The 20,682-nt window shown below is 56.2% G+C and overlaps 5 protein-coding genes across 5 annotated transcripts; 4 read left to right on the top strand and 1 right to left on the bottom strand.

The window, feature by feature from the left end:
* Positions 1 to 1,039: 1,039 nt before the first annotated feature.
* On the top strand, positions 1,040 to 2,815 carry NCLIV_000320 (hypothetical protein; the record flags this gene model as incomplete). Its single annotated transcript, XM_003879520.1, has 1 exon — positions 1,040 to 2,815. The coding sequence occupies one exon, from the start codon at positions 1,040 to 1,042 to the stop codon at positions 2,813 to 2,815; it is 1,776 nt and encodes a 591-aa protein (XP_003879569.1).
* A 1,998-nt stretch (positions 2,816 to 4,813) lies between these two features.
* NCLIV_000310 (putative arginine N-methyltransferase) lies at positions 4,814 to 6,667 on the top strand (the record flags this gene model as incomplete). Its single annotated transcript, XM_003879519.1, has 1 exon — positions 4,814 to 6,667. The coding sequence occupies one exon, from the start codon at positions 4,814 to 4,816 to the stop codon at positions 6,665 to 6,667; it is 1,854 nt and encodes a 617-aa protein (XP_003879568.1).
* A 3,899-nt stretch (positions 6,668 to 10,566) lies between these two features.
* Positions 10,567 to 11,936, top strand: NCLIV_000300 (conserved hypothetical protein; the record flags this gene model as incomplete). The annotated part of the gene is made up of 2 exons (XM_003879518.1): positions 10,567 to 10,923; positions 11,529 to 11,936. 2 exons carry the CDS (start codon positions 10,567 to 10,569, stop codon positions 11,934 to 11,936), a joined length of 765 nt encoding a protein of 254 aa, XP_003879567.1.
* Positions 11,937 to 13,674: 1,738 nt separating this feature from the next.
* On the bottom strand, positions 13,675 to 16,006 carry NCLIV_000290 (putative mitochondrial carrier domain-containing protein; the record flags this gene model as incomplete). The annotated part of the gene is made up of 3 exons (XM_003879517.1): positions 13,675 to 14,307; positions 14,750 to 15,328; positions 15,977 to 16,006. 3 exons carry the CDS (start codon positions 16,004 to 16,006, stop codon positions 13,675 to 13,677), a joined length of 1,242 nt encoding a protein of 413 aa, XP_003879566.1.
* A 2,207-nt stretch (positions 16,007 to 18,213) lies between these two features.
* On the top strand, positions 18,214 to 20,654 carry NCLIV_000280 (ranbp1 domain containing protein, related; the record flags this gene model as incomplete). Its single annotated transcript, XM_003879516.1, has 4 exons — positions 18,214 to 18,342; positions 19,062 to 19,293; positions 19,718 to 19,852; positions 20,500 to 20,654. The coding sequence occupies 4 exons, from the start codon at positions 18,214 to 18,216 to the stop codon at positions 20,652 to 20,654; spliced, it is 651 nt and encodes a 216-aa protein (XP_003879565.1).
* Between the last annotated feature and the right edge of the window lie 28 nt (positions 20,655 to 20,682).

The raw sequence follows: 20,682 nt of genomic DNA, 5'->3' as shown, positions 1-20,682 counted from the left end.
GCATGCGCGAAAAAGGCAGGGGAAAAAGAGTGCGAGTGCGTGTGCGTGAACCTGCTCGATTCGTGATGTTCCTCTGAACAGTGGACCGTTTCGAGTGCCTGGCCAGTCGAAAAAAAGAGAGCGAATGTGCTGAAAAGACACGCGAGAGACACACACACTCCCTCCGCTCCGCGTGGAAAGGTGTGCAGGACCGCAGCGCATGCGATAAAACCCCTTGCTTCCCGAGAACGGCGAAAGATGAACTGAGGATGCGGGCAGATGCAAGTGAAAAAAGGGGGAAAAGTCTGGAAGTCACAGAGAAAACAGTTTTTTTCCGCAGCGACTCTAGCACTCCTGCAACTTTTCACCGCCGTCTCTTCTTGTCTCTCTGCATGCGCCAGGTGGCCGAGAAACCGTCCCCTGGCGGTGTCTGGACACCCGAAGAGAAGCCCCGACACGTTTTTCTGGCCTGAATGCTGGGAACTCCTCGTCGCGTAGTCCTTCCGGGTCATCTGTTTTTGAGGAAAGGAAACTCGGAAACAGCCGCTCTCTCGCTGGGCTCGGAGAGACGAAGGCGCTGTTTCATCTGCGACCAGGAGCTCGGGGACTCGCGGGCTACTGCTCGAGATACCGCTCGATATCGAGAGAGAAGAGAGAAAACACAGGACAAAGAACAAGGGGAGGAAGTTTTGTTCGCGGTCGTTTCTCGCGAGAACTGGTCGGTCGCTCGCCATCTCACTTCTATCCCATTCTCCGGCTCTCAGCTGTGCGCGGAGACAGCCGCCGCACGTGTCACGAGGCCGCACTGTGGTCTGGAGACGGCGCGAAAACCTGGTCTTTTTGCCTCGTGTTTCTTTTCATTTCGGCTTCGTTTAGGCGCTTTCGGCGGGGCTCGGTGGGCTGAAGCGCGACGCAGCTGCGGCTCCAGCCTGGTGGAGACGGGAGATACCCGCAGCTGTCTCCTGGTTTTCGGTCTTTTTTCTCGCCTTCCCAGAGACAGGTGTCCAGTGCGAGCTTCACGCGCTGTCGTCGTGGCTGTCGTCTTCGCTGTGAAGGGGAAATGCGTCCTCTCTTTCCAGCGATTGCAGGCGGTCCACCGGCGACGGCCCTGTCTCCTCGCGCCCGCTCCGAGGGAGACAGGCGCGGAGACGACAACGGAGACACAACCGGAGGCAAAAGGGAAGGCGAAGAAGCGCGCAGCGCACACGCCGAGACAGCAGACTGTGGACGCGAGGAAGTGGGAGAAGCAGACTGTTTCGATGCCGATTTCTACCCTCTTCCTGCCTCGCTCTGCCCCGGTCGAGGTTCCGATCTCTCTTCTTCGGCTCTTTTTCTGCAGAGACGAGGAGGCAAAGAGGAGAGGCCAGGAGGCGAAGAGGAGAGGCCAGGAGGCGAAGCGACGGAGGGAGCGAGATGGGGCAAGAACGAGGAGCCCCCGAGGGGTGTGGAGGAAGCCAAACTCCGCAGAGTCGAGACGGCCGTCGGAAGCGACGTGGCTGTCGCTGCATCGTCTGTCGCGGCGCTCGCTGCTTTCCCTCCCTTTTCCGCGACTAGGGTTTTCTGCGATGCCGACCATCGGCCTTCGTCACCTCTCCTGTCTCTCTTTCCCTCACCTGCTCGGCTTTCCTCTCTGCCTCGTCCTGTGCCTCGGTCTCCTCGCTCCGCTGACGCCTCTGTCTCTGCCCACCTGCCGCCAGTGTTTCCGGACGCTCACTCTCTTGAGCTTCTTCCTGCGTCTTCCTGCCTAGCTGACCTGTTGTGCAGCTCCGCGCTTGCAGATTTCCAGCCTTCTGCAGGCACGTCTCCGGAGTCTGGGGACTGCGTTCGAACCCGCGCAGAGCGCGACAGAATGATCGCGCATCTGTTCCGGCCAAGGCCCCGTGAGGCAAGAAGAGAGAGAAGGAAGTATCGACAGCCGTACGAGAAAGACGGTCTTCTTCGCATGATTTTAGGCGGGTGTCTGGGGAAACGCATTGCGCTCGTGCTCGCGCAGGGCGGCGCGGTCGAAGGCCGCTTCGTCCGGTGTATAGACAGACGCCACGTGTCTCGGCGGTCGTTGCCTTTGCCATTTTTCCAGCGCATGCAGGAGCGAGCGGCCGCCGGAGAAACCGACGGTGGAAACCTCCCAGGCACAGTCGGTCCCCTTTTTCTCGCAGGAAGGAATCCACTCCAGTCTACGGGAACTGTCGGTTCGCCACCGCCGCCACGGGTCGGGAGCGAAGACAGAGACGTGAGACGACGCGCAAGGGAATCGTCGCCAGCAGCGAGCGATTCCCCACCCCCTGGACCGCCCCCAGTGGGGTGTACGTACAGTGGAAAGTGTGAGCGGGGCGCGGGTGTACAAACAGCTGCCTGGCAACGCGCTTCCGGCCCCGCGCCTCAGCAGAGAAGGAATGGAACCGGAGGCGACCTGCGCATGCGTAGGTTCCAGTGGCGACGCACGGTCTCGCGGATCGTGCTCGAGGAAGCCGTCGTGTACAGACATACAACAACAGTCTTTGCCGCAGCGCACAGCTCTGTCGTTTCAGCGGAGCACAGGCAAGCGAAGGCGCGAAGAGGAACGGCCGACAAAGGACGAAAGTGGCTTTCGGAGCAGGGGCTGGAGACGCGGGCGAGCTCGCCGGGGGCGTCCTCGGGCGTCCCGACACCGCGAGGGGAGAGACGAGACGGGAGAGAGTTTCTCGCCTCCGTCTGTGTGAAGGCCAGCGCGGTGGCGTTCATCGTCGGGACCGCAGGAGACAGTGTGCGGGGCTTGGACGGTCGCGTGAAGAAGAAATACGTCGACGCAGTCAAGAATAAAGTTTTTGATCGCACGCTGCGACTCGGCTCGCGCTAGTTTCCCAAGCCCGAGGAGGACGAAGCGAAGGGACAGAAAGAGAGGAGAAGCGAAGCGGCACAACCAAGGGGCCATTGCTCGTCTCTCTCTTTCGTGTCGGTTTGCGTCATTGGTTTGTTCTCGGGTTTTTCCGTCTCCTGTCCTGCGTAATTTTGATTTTCGTCCTAACCCTTTCCTTACTTTTTTCTCGAGACCAATCTGGAGCTCCCGCCCTGCTGCGGGCGGTGTGTGTCTGCAGCCAGTTTGTTTTTTCTCCTTCGGCTTCTGTCGCAGTCTCTGCCGTTTCGAGGCGCGACACACACGACCATAGCACCACCGCACAACGGAAACGTATCGCGCACTCCGCGTTAGTGCATGGACATCACTGTGCGCGGGTCAACAGCTCGTTTTCAGGAGCGTTTTCGCCTTTGCTTCTCAGGACCCCTGGGGATCAGCCGGCATTTTCCCGTGCCGCTGGCAGTTGCTCTCATGGGGCAAAATTTAGATTCGCTCTTCCCTATCTCCGGAAAGATCTACCTGGAAGCCTCCGGCTGTGATTTCGCGGAGATTTCTGTAGGTACAGGCGACCAGCCTTCTGCAGAACGACAATGCGAAGCGAGAAATCTTGCGCTGTGTGGATCTCCTGGGAATCCGTTTTGGGAAAGAAGACCCATGCTCATGTGCTAAAAAAGAGGAACGCAAAGCAGTATGCGGTTCGGTCGATCTGCGTTCTCGAGGCACGCAGCCGTCTGTGCTTCGCAAGTCGGCACTAGCGGAGGCGCTGGGCTGTCGCCTCGAGCCTGGTTAATGACTCAAAACAAGCAGGGAACGGCATGCCCAACTCTTCTGACAGAGTTTCACTCTACGCTGTCGCAGCTGCGCTTAACGGCCGAACGGCCTTTTTCCGTCTTTTGTATCACCCCGAGCGCCGCACATTTCCTTCTGTCCCAGCGTGTGTGATTGTGTGTCCTGTGTGCATGGCTACAGAGCGGGATTGGAGCAGATTCTAGACTTTACCCTTCCGCTAAAACCTCGAGTTTTTATTGGGCCCCATAGCATAAAAATTACTTAGCATGGCAAGAGTCAGAAAGTCCATTCGACAACGCCTGGAGTTTCAAACATTCAGAACGGATCGTGTCGCCGTAAACGTGTTGACCGTGTTGGTGGGGGCAAAGAGACACAGTCGCCGTTTTCGCGGGCCGTTCTTCGACGCAAGTCTCCGACAGACAGAGGAACCCTCTAGGCAGCAGCTGTTCCGTGCGGCGAGGAATTCACGCGCCGTTTCCAAAGCGAAAAACTCCAGTTTTCAGCGAACTGTGCGCGTCTGAGGTCTTGAGTGCCTCCAGATCTTTACAGCACAGAGTCTCGGGTGTACCGACACTTGCGAACGCGTGCACGCATCTGGCGCGCATGCAGCCCTCGCGACGGCGAAAAGATTCCCGCGGAAGGCGCCGACATTTCTTCTGTTCTTTGGTGTCTTGACTTTTTCCGTCTCTGCACTGTCTTCTTGCACTGTCTCTGCTCAAAGAGAAGGCCTAGAGCCTCCGGCCGTTCGTGCTTTTCCCTTTTGCTGTCGGGCCGGCGGCGTCGGGTGGCCGCGACGAGGCTTCTCGCGCGAGCAGGAATTTCCGCAAAAGAGTTGTTTGTGAGACAGGCTTGGAGTTCTGGAGCAGGCGTTTCTGGATTTGTCGCTCTTTTGTCCCGCGTTTTCTCCAAAGAGTTCGCGCGCCCTCATTTGCTGGAGCTGCGGCGAAACGCACACACGCTGGAAGTTTGAGGCGGGCAGTGCATGTGAGGGGCAAGGACAGGTCACACGAAGCGATTAGAGAAGAAAGCGCGAGGCTGTGTACAAATCGGCGGGTTTTTCTCTCTACGGAAGAACCACATAAGCCGCGAGCTTTGAGGCCCGCGAAACGTTCAGGAAAACGCAGGTGGCCCGACCGGACGGAATACTTGTATACAGGAAAAAACGGAAGTCTCCCTAAGGTGTACTTCGTTGTTCTCTAGGGTATCGCCAGTATGGAGGAAAGCCGTTCACTTGGAGACGAGAGCAACTGTGGCTCTTCGCCTTCCTTCTCCGCCACACCTTCCCATCCTTCGTGCCCGTCTTCGTCTGCGACGAGTGTGTCGCAAAGTGAGCGAGATGAGTCCGCGAGAGAGCCCGCAACTTCCTCGCTCTCTGAGGCCTCCGGCGGGGCCTCTTCTTCGAACCCCTCACCCTCTCTGTCCTCCTCCACGCAGTCCCCATCTCCCGTCTCCGCTTCCTCGTCTTCTGCATCTTGTGCCTACTACTCGAGTTACGGAGATCCCTCGGTGCACAGTTACATGCTGCGCGACGGGCCGCGAACTTCGGCGTATCATCGGGCGATCGCGGAAAACAGGCGCGTTTTGCGGAATGCAGTGGTGATGGACGTGGGAGCCGGGAGCGGCATCCTTTCGCTCTTTGCCGCTCGCGACGGCGGCGCGAAGCGCGTGTATGCGTTGGAGCCGAGCGACGCGTTTTGGCTGCTCCAGGAGATCGTGGAGGTGAACAATTTGCAGTCCGTCGTCCTCCCCGTCCACGCGACTGTCGAGGAACTGATCGATGCAGCCCGAATGTTCCGAGCGCTGAAGCAGCTTCACGCGGACGCTCGCGGGCCGAGGCCCGCAGCGTCAGACAGAGAAAAGGCAAAGACTGGAGCCAAGCACGCGACGAGCCGGGAAGAAGGACAGGTCCAGGACGCGAAGAAGGAACCAAACGAGGAGGCGTTGAGCGACTTGGAAGCGTTGATGGCCAGAGACGGCGTCCGCGCGTTCCTTGAGGAGATGGAGGCAAGCGGGCTGTGTGAGAATGGAAAGGACAGCGCCTGTCGCTTCGTCGACGCAATTGTCTCCGAATGGATGGGGTTTTACCTGCTGCACGAAGGCATGCTGGACTCGGTGTTGAAGGCGCGGGACGTCTTTCTGCGTCCGGGCGGACGCCTCTTCCCCTCGCGTGCCCGGCTCCGCCTCGCCCTCGCGGACTGCTCCGAGTATTGGGCGAGTCGTTTGCAGTGCTTCACGGATTTCCACGGCTTCAATTTCACGCCGCTCCAGCAGCGACTCCTCGCGCAGATGCAGGCAGGCAAGCAGCCGCTGTTGGTGCAGCTGAAGCCTTCGCAGTGCGCAGCCAGTGCTCCTGCGCTGCTCTTCGACTGGGATCTCGCGGAGCTTCCCGTCGCCGCGCTCCAGGCGATGGTCCTCGACGCGCGCCTGACAGCCACCCGCCAGACCCCCGTGCATGCATTCGCCATCTGGTTCGAGTGTCTCTTCCCTCAGTGCGAAGCGGGAGGGGAAACGCTCGGAGGGCGAGGCGAAGCTGCAGCGGAAGAGAGCGAGGCAGACGGCCAAGAGGCGAGGACGAACGGGAGCGCGACGAGCGGCGAAGCACGTCCAGAGTGCGCGGAGTGCTCGACGGTTTTGCGAAAGTGCCGCCAGGCCTTTTCCGTGGAGGCAGAGAGGCGAAGAGAGGCGGGAGGTGCGGAGGCAACCGAGGGTGAGAAGACACGCGTGGGGGCTAAGGCCGTAGAGAGGACCGCAGAAAACAGACGGGAAGAGAACGGCGCTGGAAAGGGCGAAGGGAACAGGGAGGAGGCCTGCGCGGTTCGGAGAGACGAAGGCGTGCTGCTCGACACAGGGCCCTTCAGCGACGAGACGCACTGGAAGCAAACTGTCGTTCTCCTCCCGCAGGCGATGGAACTAACACCGGGTCTGAGTCTGACGTGCCAAGTTCACCTGAGAAAGGCACACGCGCGAGCGAGAGCGTACGAGGTGGAGATTGAGGTTGTCGATGCGGAAATGGAGGAAGGCGAGCAAGAGGAAGGTGAAGCGGATGCGCCAGGCGGGCAGAAGTGAGTGGAGAGGAGGGCGTGCAGAGAGAGACGAGCACGGGAGATGAAGGCGGAAACGGTCCTCCAGATCGAGTGACAGAAACAGATCGAGTGACAGAAATGGTGCAAAGATACCGGCGCACTGCGAGAGACGAGGCGAGGCTGCGAGGTTACGGAAACCAGGGTATCAGGGATGGAGGGAGCAGAGAAGGAAATGCGCACAAGTCCATGGGCTTCAAGTTCAGGTTCGTGTCGCACAGATTTTCTGAGACTCCGGAGGGAACCTGTCGAAAGACAGCGTGGGGCGCGACTTCGCCAAGACACGCAGTGTTTGCCAGTTTTTTGCTTTCGTCATGGAGCGGACGTGCTGAGAGAAACTCAAGGGGCGGTCTCGGCTCATTTTTGCTGCGAGCTGGCTGTCAATCCTCTCTTTTGGGGACTGTACGTACACCCAAAGAGACAGGCTACGTGTCTGCCCCACCCTGACTCGGCGTTTTCCCTAGGGCGTATATGTCTTTCCCTTCTGTTTCGAGGCGTTTGCGTGCCTCGGCTTCCGTTCGCTGTCGGCGATTTCTCCTGAAACGATTTGTCGGCGCTTCACAGACCCTCCAGAGAACGGGCTGTCGAGGTGCTGAGCAGCAGGCGTGTCGCACGTCGCGTGTTTCCCTTCCTTTCACTTGAAAAGGCGCCCGGTACACAATACACTCGCTTGCTTCTTCACCTCTCCCGCTCTTCGCGGCCACAAGTTCACTGGACGCGCGTTCCGCGCCACGACAGGACCGTTTTACGCCCAGGCAGACTCTCTCTCAGAACCCCGACGGTGGCGAGAGGAGCAATGTCACTCTCGGTGGCTTCTCCCTTCGCCAAGATAGCCTACCGCACTTCTTTGCCCTGAAAGAATCATATCTACCTAGACAATACTATATATATATATATATATGGGTGTTTTGTATGGGTGTGTGTGGATAAATGTACACCGCAGCTTCCATCGTTCATGTAACGAAGTAGCGAGAGGGACCCCAGTGGCTCAGCGAGGAGAACGCACAGTGGGTAGGGCCTATCTGAATGTGTCCACGTGTAGAAAATCGTGTCTCTGGAGAGGCTCCAGATTTTGACCACACGCTTCCCGAGTCTTCCCAAGAGATTTCCTCGACTGCAAGCCAGACCTTTCGACTGGCGTCGCGCCCTTTTTGGCCACTTCCGTCCCGCTCGCTCATATTGAGCAGAGGTCTGAGGGGAAGGGAACTTGCCTTCGTACGATCTTCGCAGAAGCTGCTGACAGTTGGAAGCGCGTGGTTTTGTCGTGCGGTGAATTGGTCCCTATCGCGGGAGTGCGTTCTATTCTGTGATTGTAGTCACCGGTGTTTGGAACCGCTACCCCTCAACCAGCGATTACCCGTTCCGGCGCAGTCCTCCCCCTCGGAGTTCTGCCGAGAGTGTCACGTTTGCAGCTGTTTCCCGGCAAGTTCCGTACAGAAGCCTCCCCTGACGTGCGTCTGTCTCCACATCTCTCCTGCGGTTTCTGATCTCTACCTTTCCCCCAGGTTTCTCTGCTCGCAGCTCGTCCAAGAGAAGAGTGACGCTTCCTCGAGTGACACACGCTCGCGATTGATTCGGGTCCCCCCTACAAGTCTACCGTTGCACCGGGAGAACAAAGCCGGCACTAAGAACATAAAGATCATAGCTCACGAGCCCAAAACCATAACTTCGTAATCTCAATGGTTTGCGATAGAGTGTGCGGAAGGAGCACTTGGTGTGCCGGCCGAAAAGGGCGATCGCCTTTCTGTCCGCCGTGTTTGCCCCCACGCGTGATGCGAGTTGGTGGCGGGCGTCGGCAGAGAAGTTCCATCGGAGGGCTAGTCGAGATGCCTTGCTCACGGTCGTCCCCTCTGGTTTTTCTCTGAGATGAAGTTACACCGGGTTCCTTTGTTGTTGACTCCTGTTCACCCGACGAGACGGCTCAGGAGACAGGGTTGTGGGCGAACGCGTATATGAATACGTGCGTTTCGATGCACAAAAACCGGTCCACTCTTCCTTGGCCGAGTCGGCTTTCTGTTCCGGTCTTTTCCCTCCTGAACGACCCCGGTACAGGCCTGGGACACCAAGCGCACCGCAGTGTGTGTGTACGCCTGTTCTTTGTCCCCGCAATCCGCAGCCGTCGCCCGAGAGAAGCCGGGGCGGTAAGCGGTAACGGCGACTTTTTTGAAAATCCCAGGCAGCTGTGTCCCGTTCTGTGTCGGAGCCGCCCTACTCCCATCAGGTGTCTCGACGGCCTTCGTTTTTGACCTGGCTCCGGCGCGAAAACAAAGCAAAGGAAGTTGGTACGGGACAGCAGGGAAAAGAGACACACTGCACTGCTCGGCTGTTCAAGGCTGTGTGCGCGAGGGGGATTTGCATGCCTCTCCAGGACAGCCTCCGGTGGGCTGCTCTGAAGTCTCGGGGAAACACACGGTGCGGCAGGCTGGCCAAGCCATCGGCGCGGTCCGAGCGAGCAGTTACAAGTAAAAGTTTCGGTATTTTCCAAGCAATGGTATTCGATATTTCAGGTCTCGCGCGAGTATTTCAAGATTTTTCAAAGGTACCCACTTTTCACGGAGCAACTTCTCGCGAAAGGCTTCTCGAGAAGTCCCTTAGGTAAAAGCTAGCAACGTGCAGCATCCCGAGTGTATCGACAGGCGCGCCGGCGGCTTTCTCGACTGGCAGCTTCGCCCGTTGCCCGGAATTTTTCGTTCTTTCTGCAACAGGCCCCATCGCTTCTTTCCCCTTTTCAACAAACCTTTCCTGACACCCCAAGCGGTAAGCCTCGCTGCGAGAAAACGCGAAGGAAAGCCGCGATGCCAGGCAAACCGCTGCCACAGGCAATTTGTCACCGCTCGTTGCGCGCAGTCTCTAGCTGCGCGGCTGTGTGCGGCTGGTGTTTCCGTTCTCAGCTTGTGCATTGCTGAGAAAGTAAAGACAGAGCCTCTTTAGCTGGACACTCGTTGATGTTTCCCAGGGGCTGTTTTCACGGTTTTCTCAGCAGTGCATCTCGGCGCCCTGCGCACGCGCAAAACGTGCTTTTGGTCAGTGTGGGGGGCGGTTGAGCGAACGAGGGGAACCAGCCGAAGCTGTCCCGAGAGAGGCATTCGTTGACGCGGGAAAAGAAGAAAACGGGAGGGCTGGAGAAGAGAGAGTTGAGCGGGGTGCGTGTGGGCGGCGCGGAAGTCGCTACAGTCGTGCAGCTGTTTTTTGTGTTGCACTCCTCCAAATGAAGTCCCCGCGTTAGACGCCGACGTGTTCTCGCTTTTGCTGGGGAAAAGACCCGACGTGTATGCAGCCGGGAGCTTTTTCGCCGTAGAAACGCTGAAGTGTTGAGGAGCAGCGTGACTAGACACACACATCGCGGAAAACCGACACCTGTGAGGCTGCGCTGGACCCGTATCCAGCTCTCAAAATGCCGTTTAACTCAGTTAAAATTCGTCATAGGTTCGATCTTCTGTACCAACCGAACCAAAACCGTGGTCAAAAATTTGAACATACTGCAGCTTAATCGTCTATGGCGTATGTTAATCAAATTAGGTTCATCGTTATTGGTATTCCAGTGACATGTTGACGACATAGATACTAACAAGCCACAAAAAGACAAAAGCCGGCGAGTGAATGGTCCTCCTTCTCTTCAGGGAGTTGTGTGATTGTCGGAAAAGTGTGTCTCGGAGTCCAAAGAGGCTGCCACCCCACGCGCTGTTCGCGCATCTCTGTCAACGTCCTTCGCGCCCGCTGTATCTCCCGAGAAACGTGAGTGTCCGATGGCCGATCTAATTTGTGTGGCAAGCAACTGTTTCGTTGCGCGTGCGCCTGCCAATACCCTGTTCTCTCCCTCTCGTGTGCGCGTTTCCGTTACAGGCATTTTATCCCTCCTCGAACGTCCGTCTTCTTGCAGAAACGATGCAGTCGACAGCGCAAGATTCCCTTCGGTCTCTGCCTGCAGAGGCTGTCGCCGGGGTCTCTGGGAAGGGCGGTGCGTCGATCCCCGGTGGGCAGTCTGAGACGAGAATGGTGTTCGTCGGAAACAAAGACATCTATCGGGTGCCCTCGAACGCCATGATTCCCGAGATGTCATGCCCGGCTTACATGGAGTACGACGCGGCAGGAAACCCGATTCTGATTCCAGTGAAACCCGAGGATTTAGAGAAAGCCAAGGCCGCAGCGGGAGGCATGCAAATGCAACCAGAAATCACAGGAACGACAGATGTCGGCGCGGAGGAGGACGGCAACGTAGAAGACTTCGCAGCCGCGGAGAGGGTAAGTTGACACGGATCTCAATCAGGCGGGGCCGCTGGGGGGGGGGGGGGGGGGGGCTGCCGCCCCTTTCAATTTTGTGTGTGCGTACGGGGAGGAGATAATACGGGGGGGGTTCTCATCTCTACGCACATCATTAATATCTATATACAAGCACACACATGCTCATATATATATATATATATAATATCTATGCGCATCATTAATACCTATAGACAAGCGCACACACACATGCAGCCTCCTGGGAAGAGGCAGCGGAGCTCGTGCAGAAAGAGGACAGTCGTACACATTTGTAGAGACACCTTTCTTGTCCCGTATGCCTCTTTTCGTTTTTGCGTGACGTGCGGTTTCAAGAGCTCCATGCGTGCACGAACACCTGGTTTTTTCTTTTTGCCAGCGCGACCGCGGAGTCGTGCATGCAGAAAGTCTTTCGGTACACACCTGAGATACCTCCAGATCGGCAAATAACCTGCATGCAGATGGGTAGTAAACCCGCGCGTCGATCTCGGTTTCAAAGTGTGTTTTTTACTGGAAGTGTGCATTGGCCATCTGCGGTCGCTGCGGGTTGAAAATTTCTTCGGTCTGCGGTCTCTGCGTGCTTTGTCCAGAAGGGTTCTCACCCCACCGGAACTCAGCAGTCCGAGTCAGTCCCTGCCGCTGAGGAGAGTCTGGAGGAGGCCGAAGTGGACTTGGCGCCGCGCGTTCTGGAGGAGCGAGAACAAGTTCTTGACGAGCACATTGTTTCGTTTTACTCCATGCCTTCGCACTCGACTATCGCCATTTCACTGTCGGAGGACGCGTCTTACCCTCAGCCCTTGGCGAGCTTCCTGCCGGCTTCGCCGTTCATTACCTCTGACGGAAAGGTTGCAGTCGACGTCTACGCGGTTAAGGCCGACATGACTGAACCGAAGGAACTGGAAAGCCTCCCCAAGTACACGAGCATGCAGCAAGGGCTCGAACGACGAAACACTCTGTTGCGCAGCTTGCACGAACCGACAGCGATTGAATTGTTCTAGGGCGGCCCCTCGCAGCGGCAGACAGCGACACCTGTGCACGTGACACAGTTTCGCAAACAGGGGAAGCAGCACAAAGCGGTGAAAAAAGGCGTCGGTTTGGTGGCTGCCTCGGAGACGACGAATGCGTCGTCTCCGCGATCCGAGAATGCGTAGATGTGCGTCGCGCGCGTCTATCGGAGCGCGGCTTTTAGGGATTGGTTCAGGGTGATGTGTGCCTCGTGGAACGCCAGCGTCTCGTTCACAAACACGAGTTCCGGTGAAGTCTCCGGGGGATGTCGGTGTACTCGTGGGGAAAACGTTTGCCAGCTTAACACAGCGCACCGGTGTGCAACGACGGTAACGCTCTTTTTTAAAGGTTTTTGTCGTACTGCCCGCGGGGTGCGGCCACCGCTTCCCGCACCCCGCGGGTCTTTTCTCTACACTCTCTCTACACACGCGAAAAAGCGTTTTCGCTGCCCGGCAAGAAGTCCGGAGGGCCAGGTGTTCCAGAAACGCCCTTCCCGTTTGCTGGCCGTTTGCACTGGTGACAATACACTGGCGTGAACGGCGACTCGATTTCACCCGCAGGGGTCAGCGAGAGGAACGAGGTGTCCAGTCGCGAATCTTTGCGTCCTTTGGTTCTTGCTTCTTGCTGCGCCTGCATCCCATCGTCCCAAAGTGTAATGCAGGGAGCAATGTTCGCTTCGCAGTAGCAAACGGGGCACTTTCCAAATGTCGCCCGGGCCCTCAGACGCATCCACCTCTGTATCGAACGCGTAGAACGTTTGTAGGGTCTCGAAACTTGCAAGACGTTTTTGAAGCCGCTCCCTGGTGCACGGTTCGCTGGTGAGGGAGTCTGAAGACCCGAAGAGTCTTCGCGCGTACCATATAGATGCTAGCTGTGTCTCAAGCTTGCTACTACAGACGGAGAAAGGGGAACTGGTGCGACACTGTGTCTTTCGCATTCACACTTATCACCGGGTCACACTCAGCAAAAGCATTCGTAGTGCCCCAACCGCGGTTTGAGCCCGACTCGAAGGGAGCGTCAGACTGACCCGCGACGGATGGGCACATCGCCGGACCAAGACCAGTCCCGACTTGGAACGTTCAGTGAAGCCGCCTTTTCTGACTCTGGTGCTAGCGTGACGTGAGAGATCTGCAGTGGGCTACTGTACCCATAGGAGCGTCCTAGATCTGGAAAATGAGGGTGAGAAAGGAACGAAACTGTTGAAAAATCCGAGGACACAAGACAGCCGTCCTCGTCCTTTTTCTTGGGAGCCTTCCCACGTGTTCTCTGGCATGTTCGCCAAAACCTGTTTCCTCATTTCGACAACTGAAGAGGAATTCTACGTTTTCCGCCTGGCAGGGTCGACGCCCGCCAGTCCGCCGATACCTTCCCGGCTCGCATGCGTTTTCCGCCTTTTTGCTTCTGACCTTTTTCCAAAAACTGTGGCCCTTTCGATGCGACATAGAGGTGCGGTGGATGGGCTGTCTTCGAATTAAGCACGCAGTGGCGCGGCTCTGTGCCTGGCCAGTTTGTGCTAGAGCCATGTTTTTACAGGAACGACGTGGGGAATTCCGAGTCACGAGACGCGACTCGACAGCGCTGCTTGCTTCCCTAGAGATGGCAACTCCCCACAAGTTAAAACACATTTTTTCAAAAAAAAACACAACCTGCAGATGTGTGTCGTCGGTTACCAGTCAGTCGCCACACTGCTCCCTGCTGCGGGGTGTACATACGCCTGGCAGGCCGCTTCGCTCACCTTTTCAGTTCTGCAAGGACAACCCGCAGTTCCTCAAAAGACGTCCAGGTCATGGCAGACATGAGAGATCGTTTGGCCAGCCGCGCGCCCAAGCCTCGCCATAGAACCAGGAGGCCTTCCTCCCGTATCATTTGCCGCACCATTTTCCTCATGGTGAGATCGACACCCTTTGCATCGCGTGCGCCGCCCCCTCTGGTCGCCGTGGCCGACTCTGGGCCTGCCTGGCCACGCAGATTCTCGGAACCGCACTTTTGCGGCGGAACCGAGACCGGTCGACTTCCCGCTGGGGCCGCAAACCCGGCGCCGTGCGTGTTGCGCTGTGCCACGTACAGTCCGTACAGCTGAATCCGCGTTCGGACCACATCGAAGGGATGCGTCACGGCCGAGGCGAGCGCTGCGGCAGACGCTCCGCAGCAGAAGTTCTTCAGTGCAAAGTGCGAAATGTCTTCGCGGGGACCGTCCATGCCCACTTGAGTTCGCAACCAGGTGTACATACCGAAGAAAATCCCCGAAAACGGTACGTCGCGGAGCACCGTCAGCCACGCCCCGCGAAGCAACGATGCGGGGCCCTCTGTGCGCCACATCTCCAAAATAAGTGTCCGGACGGGCGGCGAAGATCGGGAGGTCATCTGTGGAAAGCAGACATCGGCACACGCGACGAGAAAGGTGACGAAGCAACCCACGACCGGGAAAAATAGCCCGCGTTCCAAGTGTTTCGGAACGCGCCAATCTGGCCACGGACGATGTACACCGGGGTGCACGCGATTTTCACGGCGCTACGGGACTCCACCTTCCACTTCCATACACGTCCCGCATCGAAATCCGCATATACACGTGAGGTCTACACATCCCACTATCTGCGCAACACACACACGCACACGTGGACACGCAACCTGTGCCATTCTTTCAGTAAGGTAACCGCAGAAACCTAACGCACTCGCACGCCTCAAAAAAGACACGTATATTCATATATATATATATATACATATATATGTATATGCGCGGTAATGTATATCTTTACACAGTGTAGATATATATTTACGTGACGTGGCGCCAGGGAACGGGCCGTACCCATGAGCTTTCGACTCGAGACTTCACGACTGTGATGGGATTGAAGAACACGACTGCGACGCCTCGGGCCGCGGCGCTGACAACTGCGTTGTACCACGGCGGGGCCTTTTCCGAGTCTCCCTGCATGGGCGACTGCAGATCGCCCTCGATCTCCCCGGACACCTTGCGTTCTTCTTCTCCTTCGAGAAGCACGCCTCTGCCGGCCGTTTCTTCGGCGGCTGCATGCACAAGTGCGGCAGTCGTTTCCAACGCGCATTCGCCTCGAAGGCCCCATCTGCTCGCATCTGCCGCAGCCGCGTTTCCCGGCTCCTCGCTCTTCTCTGCATGCACAGAGAGCCCTGAGGCGGGGCGCCAAGGTGCCGCCTGAGCCGCTTTCCGTGAGACCGCAGAGAAGGACGCCCACGTGCCGGTCAGCATGTCCAAAGAGTAAAAGTAGACGCCCGTGCCAGGTCCGACGCGAATCAAGCAAGGCCACAAGCCTCGAAAGAAACCTCGAAAGCCCCACATGCTGTGAATGCGTCTGCACACCTCTGTCACAGAAGGCCTCCCGCGAACGCCTGCTGAAACTGGCTGTTGCTGCTGAGAACACAACACGCAACGCACCACAGCTGATACCCTCGCTAGACGAACCTCACATATTCATACCCTTCCACATACAGATGCAGACAGAGACAGACACAGAGATATAGACTCCTATACCCGCAATCGCCTCTTATTCGCAAAGTGTACATACATGCATACTTACATCTAGTTTCTGCATCTGTACGCATGCAGGCGGCCCACTGGCGACGGGAGAAATGATATAAGTTTTAGCATCCGCTGTAACCCGTATGTGCACTTTCAGACTCTGGGAAAGTTCGCATCGAGGCTTCTTTGCGCACTTTGTGTTTCAGTTCCTTTCTCTGCAGCTGTTCAGGTGCGCAGGTGGGCAGAGACACAGTCGCAAACAGAGACCGGGGCGAAGAGAGGCCTGTGGGCCTCTAGGATTCGAGCCAGAAATGCGTTTTATCACACTCGATGCACACGCGCACATGCATGCACGCCTAGAACTGCGAATACATATAAACGCATCTGTAGCGGCAGATACATTTGCACGGGTAACAGCAATAGAGATCCTGACCTGCTGTTGAGTTTTGATGACGTCAAGCGGCTGTAAGATACTGGCGCAGACGATTCCGCTGACCGCTCCAGCGATTCCCGAGTTCAATCGGGCGCTCTTCTTCTCACCCTCGCTTTGTTCCGATCTGCCGGTGCCATGCGATTCCTTTTCAGAAGAAGCGGGCGAGGAAAAACACGCCGCGGGCGGAGCGAGAGGCCGAAGCGAAGACAGACGGGGAGAACAGAGCTGACCCCCTGCACGGCTCACTAGTGCGGAACGAGGTGTACATATACCCGAGGAAGAGGCGGGCGAGGCAGCCATCGCACATGAGGGATGCGATGCGAGGAGGCAAGACAAAGGAGACAGAGGAGACAGGGGGGCGGACAAGAGTGGGGAAGAACAGGAAGAGAGAGGAGACAGCTGGTCTGCAGCGGCACGCCGCAGAGCCCCTCTCCCTTGACGCCGAGAGGACCGGCCGACGTCGACCTCCATACCGAGGGAACTCGGGGCAGAAGAGAAAGAAACCAGAAGAAAGGCGGGGAAGCTGGTCCTGGCCACGGGGCGAGGATGGAGACTGTACACTCCACCTGTAAACTGGAGCGGCTCTCGTCCCACAGAGAACGCAGTTTTGCGGCTTTACATGCTCACGCAAATCTTTGGGTCATCTCGATGTCTGCGACCGAGTGTCTATCCACCCAAAAGGAGCGAGAGAATCGAGCACACGGTATGCTCGGGTCGTTTCATGGCGCGGGAACAGCTGCCTTGGTCGGAGCGATTTTGACCTTTTTCCTTGTCCGTCCGATAGTATAAAAGGGAACCAAACGGCAAGGGAGAAACGAAGCGAGAAAGGACAGTTGAACAGGCGGAGAGGCTTATTCCCCTCGTGAGTCGGACAAACACTGGAGACAGGAGAAAGTGAACACGTGATGCCTGCGGATGGACCGCCGGACAAACTGAAAACAAGGAAAAACGCGGATGTGCGTTTTTCGATTCCTCAGCCTCTCGATAGTTGTTGTCTAACTTTTCTCTCGCTGCAAGAAAAAGGGCGCATGCGCAGGGAAAATGCATGCACTTCTACGCATACGTATACACCCCGTCTCCTTCGTCGAGGACCTCTTCTTACGGTCCACCCCTTAGCAACTTAGTCGCAGCCCGCGAGAAAAAAGTGAAAGACAAGCAGGATTTTTTCGAGATCTCCGTTCCGTTTCGCTCTTTTCCTTTGGTGCGCGGCTCTCGCATCCTGTCTCCCCCTCCTCGTTCTCGCGCGAAGTCGCAGCCGTTCCCAGGACGCTGTTGTCGGTGAGATGCCAGAGGCAATTGCAGAAGTTCTTCAGTCGAGCACGACAGCGGATTAAAAAAGACAAACTTTCTCGAAAGGAAGCAAGAGAGAAGTGAGACACATCTCGCGGCAGGCGTGGGCGTGCGTGCTTTCGTCCGCGCTAGCTCAAGTCGCCTTGCAGCCACAGCAGCTCTTTTCTGCGGTGTACAGACAGCTGAGTGCGACGGCGCCAGTGCGCGCAGCGCACTCTGCGCGAAAGAATGTTCTCTCGAATATAAGCCGACCCACAGAGAGGGGGAGAGCTGGAGAGGGGTCGAGTGTTACTTCTCCACCAGGATGCAGATGCTTGTTCCACAGGACACAGGCCCTCTTCTCTCTCCTCTCTCGTTCCGCGCTCTGTGTGACCCAAAAAGGCGCGTTTGTGCAGTGTTTTCTTCCTTGTTCCTCTTCTGTCCTCGCTGGTTCTCTCTCCTCATTTTCTGCTCCTGGCTCTCTCTTCGAGTTGTCTGCTGCGACCACAAACTTCGTCCGTCCCACAATCGCTTGCACCCTGTCAATCTCTCGTCCCTCCCGCTTTTGTCTCTCTTCACCGCAGCCGCTGCGCGGAAAACGCTCCTTTCCTTGGGAAAACTTCCTCGCGTTTGCTCCGATCGTTCGGCGAAACGAGACACCGCACGAGCAGCTCTCTCACGGTATATATACACCCCATCGCACTGCCCTGTTCCAAAGGGGAAACTGCCTGTTTTCTCGGTGGTAAACACGGCAGTTATCGCGTGCTCTGCCGTGGTTTTCGCTCGTTTTCACGCACACTACTTTCTCTTTTGCCTCTTCTTCTCTTCCCTTCTTCTTTACTTTTTTCTCCGAGGAGGAGAGACACAGCGACGACTGCGCACACCTCGGACGAAGAACACCCGCGGAAGACTTCGTCCGCGACGTCTCCTCATCCGTTGCGAATTCTCTTCCACCGTTCGTCCCTCTCGCTTCTTTCTTCCGCGCGTTCGTTCTTCTCTCGTTCTTCCCCGCGGCTTCTCCTGCGCATCTTCCCTTGTCTTGCGTATCATTTTCTCGTTTCCCCGAGTCTCCGCAATGTCCGACGCAGCCACAGAGACGAAGCCTGCGCAGCCCGCAGAGACTGCTGCAACGGCAACGAAGGAGGAAGAAGACAACTTCAATCCCGAGGAGGAAGTTACCGAAGGAAACTGGAACACCCCACAAGTGAGGCGAAAACCCTGTCTTTCCCCCGAAACATCAAGACTCAGACCAGTCTTCTGTAACGGCAAAGAGATGCACATTGAAGCATGTATGTAGATGCCTTTCTGCTTGTATATCGACTTGTATGGGAGAGTCTGCAATCAGTCGAGCAGTATGGAGAAACCAGTGAGCAACCTTTCTCGTGTCTGTTTTTCGTTTGTTTTTCGCTAGTCTTTGATTATGCCTCGCTTTGCTCCAGTGTTTTCGTGGTCTCGGACCTGTGAAGGCCAACAGTATGGCTTTCTGGAATCTTTCTCTGCCCACATCTCCCTCCATGCCGAAACCGCCGATCGTGAATGCCGCTCCCTTCGTTTTCTTAGCGTTTTCCTTCTCTTCCCCTTCTTTCGGTTTAAGCTTTTGGAGCGTGCGCGGTCGTCGGCGTGGAGGTTCCGTTTCTTTTCCTAGCAGCCTCGTGTGTCCGCGGTCTCGTCCTCCCCACTCCGCGGCCACGCCGAAAGGCCTTCGTCGCCATGTAGATCTGCATCAATATATATAAACGTGTAAATTCTAGCGCATATCCGCACATAATACCTAATTCTACATGCATAATATATATGTATATATATATATAGGTATGGATACGTCCACGCACATAAGGAGAGAGATTCTCTCTCCCTCTGTCGGTCGTGTGTTTTGGGGATCTTGAGAGTGACGCGTGCATGGAGAGGCGAGCGTTTTCTCAGGTGGAAGTCCACGCCGTGCAAGTGGAGACCGGAGAGGAAGACGAAGACGTTTTTTGGAAGTATCGCAGCAAGTTGTACCGTTGGGTGGGTTCGACGGGAGATGCTCAGACAGCCGGAGAGTGGAAGGAGCGCGGGATCGGAGACGCAAAGTTACTGCGCCACAAACAAACCGGCAAAATCCGCTTTCTTCTTCGCCAAGAAAAAACCCTCAAAATCGTCGCTAACCACTACGGTGAGAGAGGCGCCCTGAGACAAAACACTTTCACCTGGCGCGTGCGCGCTTTCCAAGTCATGTGGACATGTTTACACAGTCGCTTTGCGGCTATAGCCTGGAAATGTCTCTCCGATATAGTTATATATATATATATATATTTATATAATGTATATTTATTTGCACATATATCTGCATGTTGATGTCGTTACGCCGTTGACGCATTCAAGTTATGCGTATATTCGTTCACATTTATATGTATGTGTATGTATTCTCGCTTATACACACTGGTGAGAGTAAGATGTGTGCTTCTGAGGATTTCTGTCCTTTTTTTAACGCCTTGGGCGCAGCTTCGTCTTTTTCACGGTTTCATCTTCCCTGTGGAGAGAACCGGTGTGCATTGGTTGAGAGGCTTCCTTCTTTTTTGTGGTTTCTTTTTGTTTAGTGGTGGCCAATGGGGTTTACTGCAAACTCACGCCGAACGTGAGCAGCGAGAAGATTTGGGTGTGGACGGTGATGGACTTCGCGGAGGGCGAGTTGAAGAATGAGCAATTTGCGCTCAAGTTCGGACAAGTGGAGCGTAAGTCCCGCAGGGAAGAACACGTGGCGACGCCTGTCGCTTTTCTCGCGTTCTCTGAAACGAGACGGGTGTCCGTCGCCTCTCGCTTCGATCTGTTCTGTTTTTTTTTTTCCCGCGGCGTTATGCCTTCGAACCCGCCGCGACGGAGTGACATAGGGGAAGGGGTGAGACGCGGCCAGAGGACGGAGCCGCGGGCGCAGAAAGAGTGCGAGTGTGCAAACTCTCGCGAAAACAAAAGACAGGCGGCTGTGTAAAATGGCTGAAAAGATCGTCGGGCTTTATCCTCGGAGGAAAGCAAAAGCCAGAGAGAGACACATCCCGCAGTCAGAAGAAGGACCACCTGAGAGAAAGGCCTTTTAATACCCAATATATACAGAGATACACATGTATATGCATATATATATATATATATTCTGTATATGCACGCATGTTTCTGTGCGTATTTATATGCAGAGTGATATAGCGGTTGGAGGTGATGAGAAGTGCATGTGCCCGTGGGGACGGAGAGAGGGAGAGTGGATTGGAGTCTAGCGCCAGGCGGGTGTGCTGGCGCGTGTGCGGATGCATGTGGACGCGGAAACGTTTCTCGTCTTTCCAGAGATGCGTGCGGTGAATACGTGGGCATTCGTTCGCTTTGTCTCTCGCAGAGGCCCAAGAGTTCAAGAAGAAGTTCGAAGAAGCCGCCGCTCTGAACGCGAAGATTTTCGGCGTGGACGCAGACGGCGAAGAAAAGGAAGAAAAGAAGGAAGAGAAGGACGAGAAGAAGGACGAGAAGAAGGACGAGAAGGACGAATCGAAGTAGTGTTTTTTTGACCAGTGAAAGATCTGCG

The sequence above is a fragment of the Neospora caninum genome, chromosome Ia (assembly GCF_000208865.1).
Source record: "Neospora caninum Liverpool complete genome, chromosome Ia".
Taxonomy (NCBI): domain Eukaryota; phylum Apicomplexa; class Conoidasida; order Eucoccidiorida; family Sarcocystidae; genus Neospora; species Neospora caninum.
This window is presented reverse-complemented; position numbering and strand designations above follow the sequence as displayed.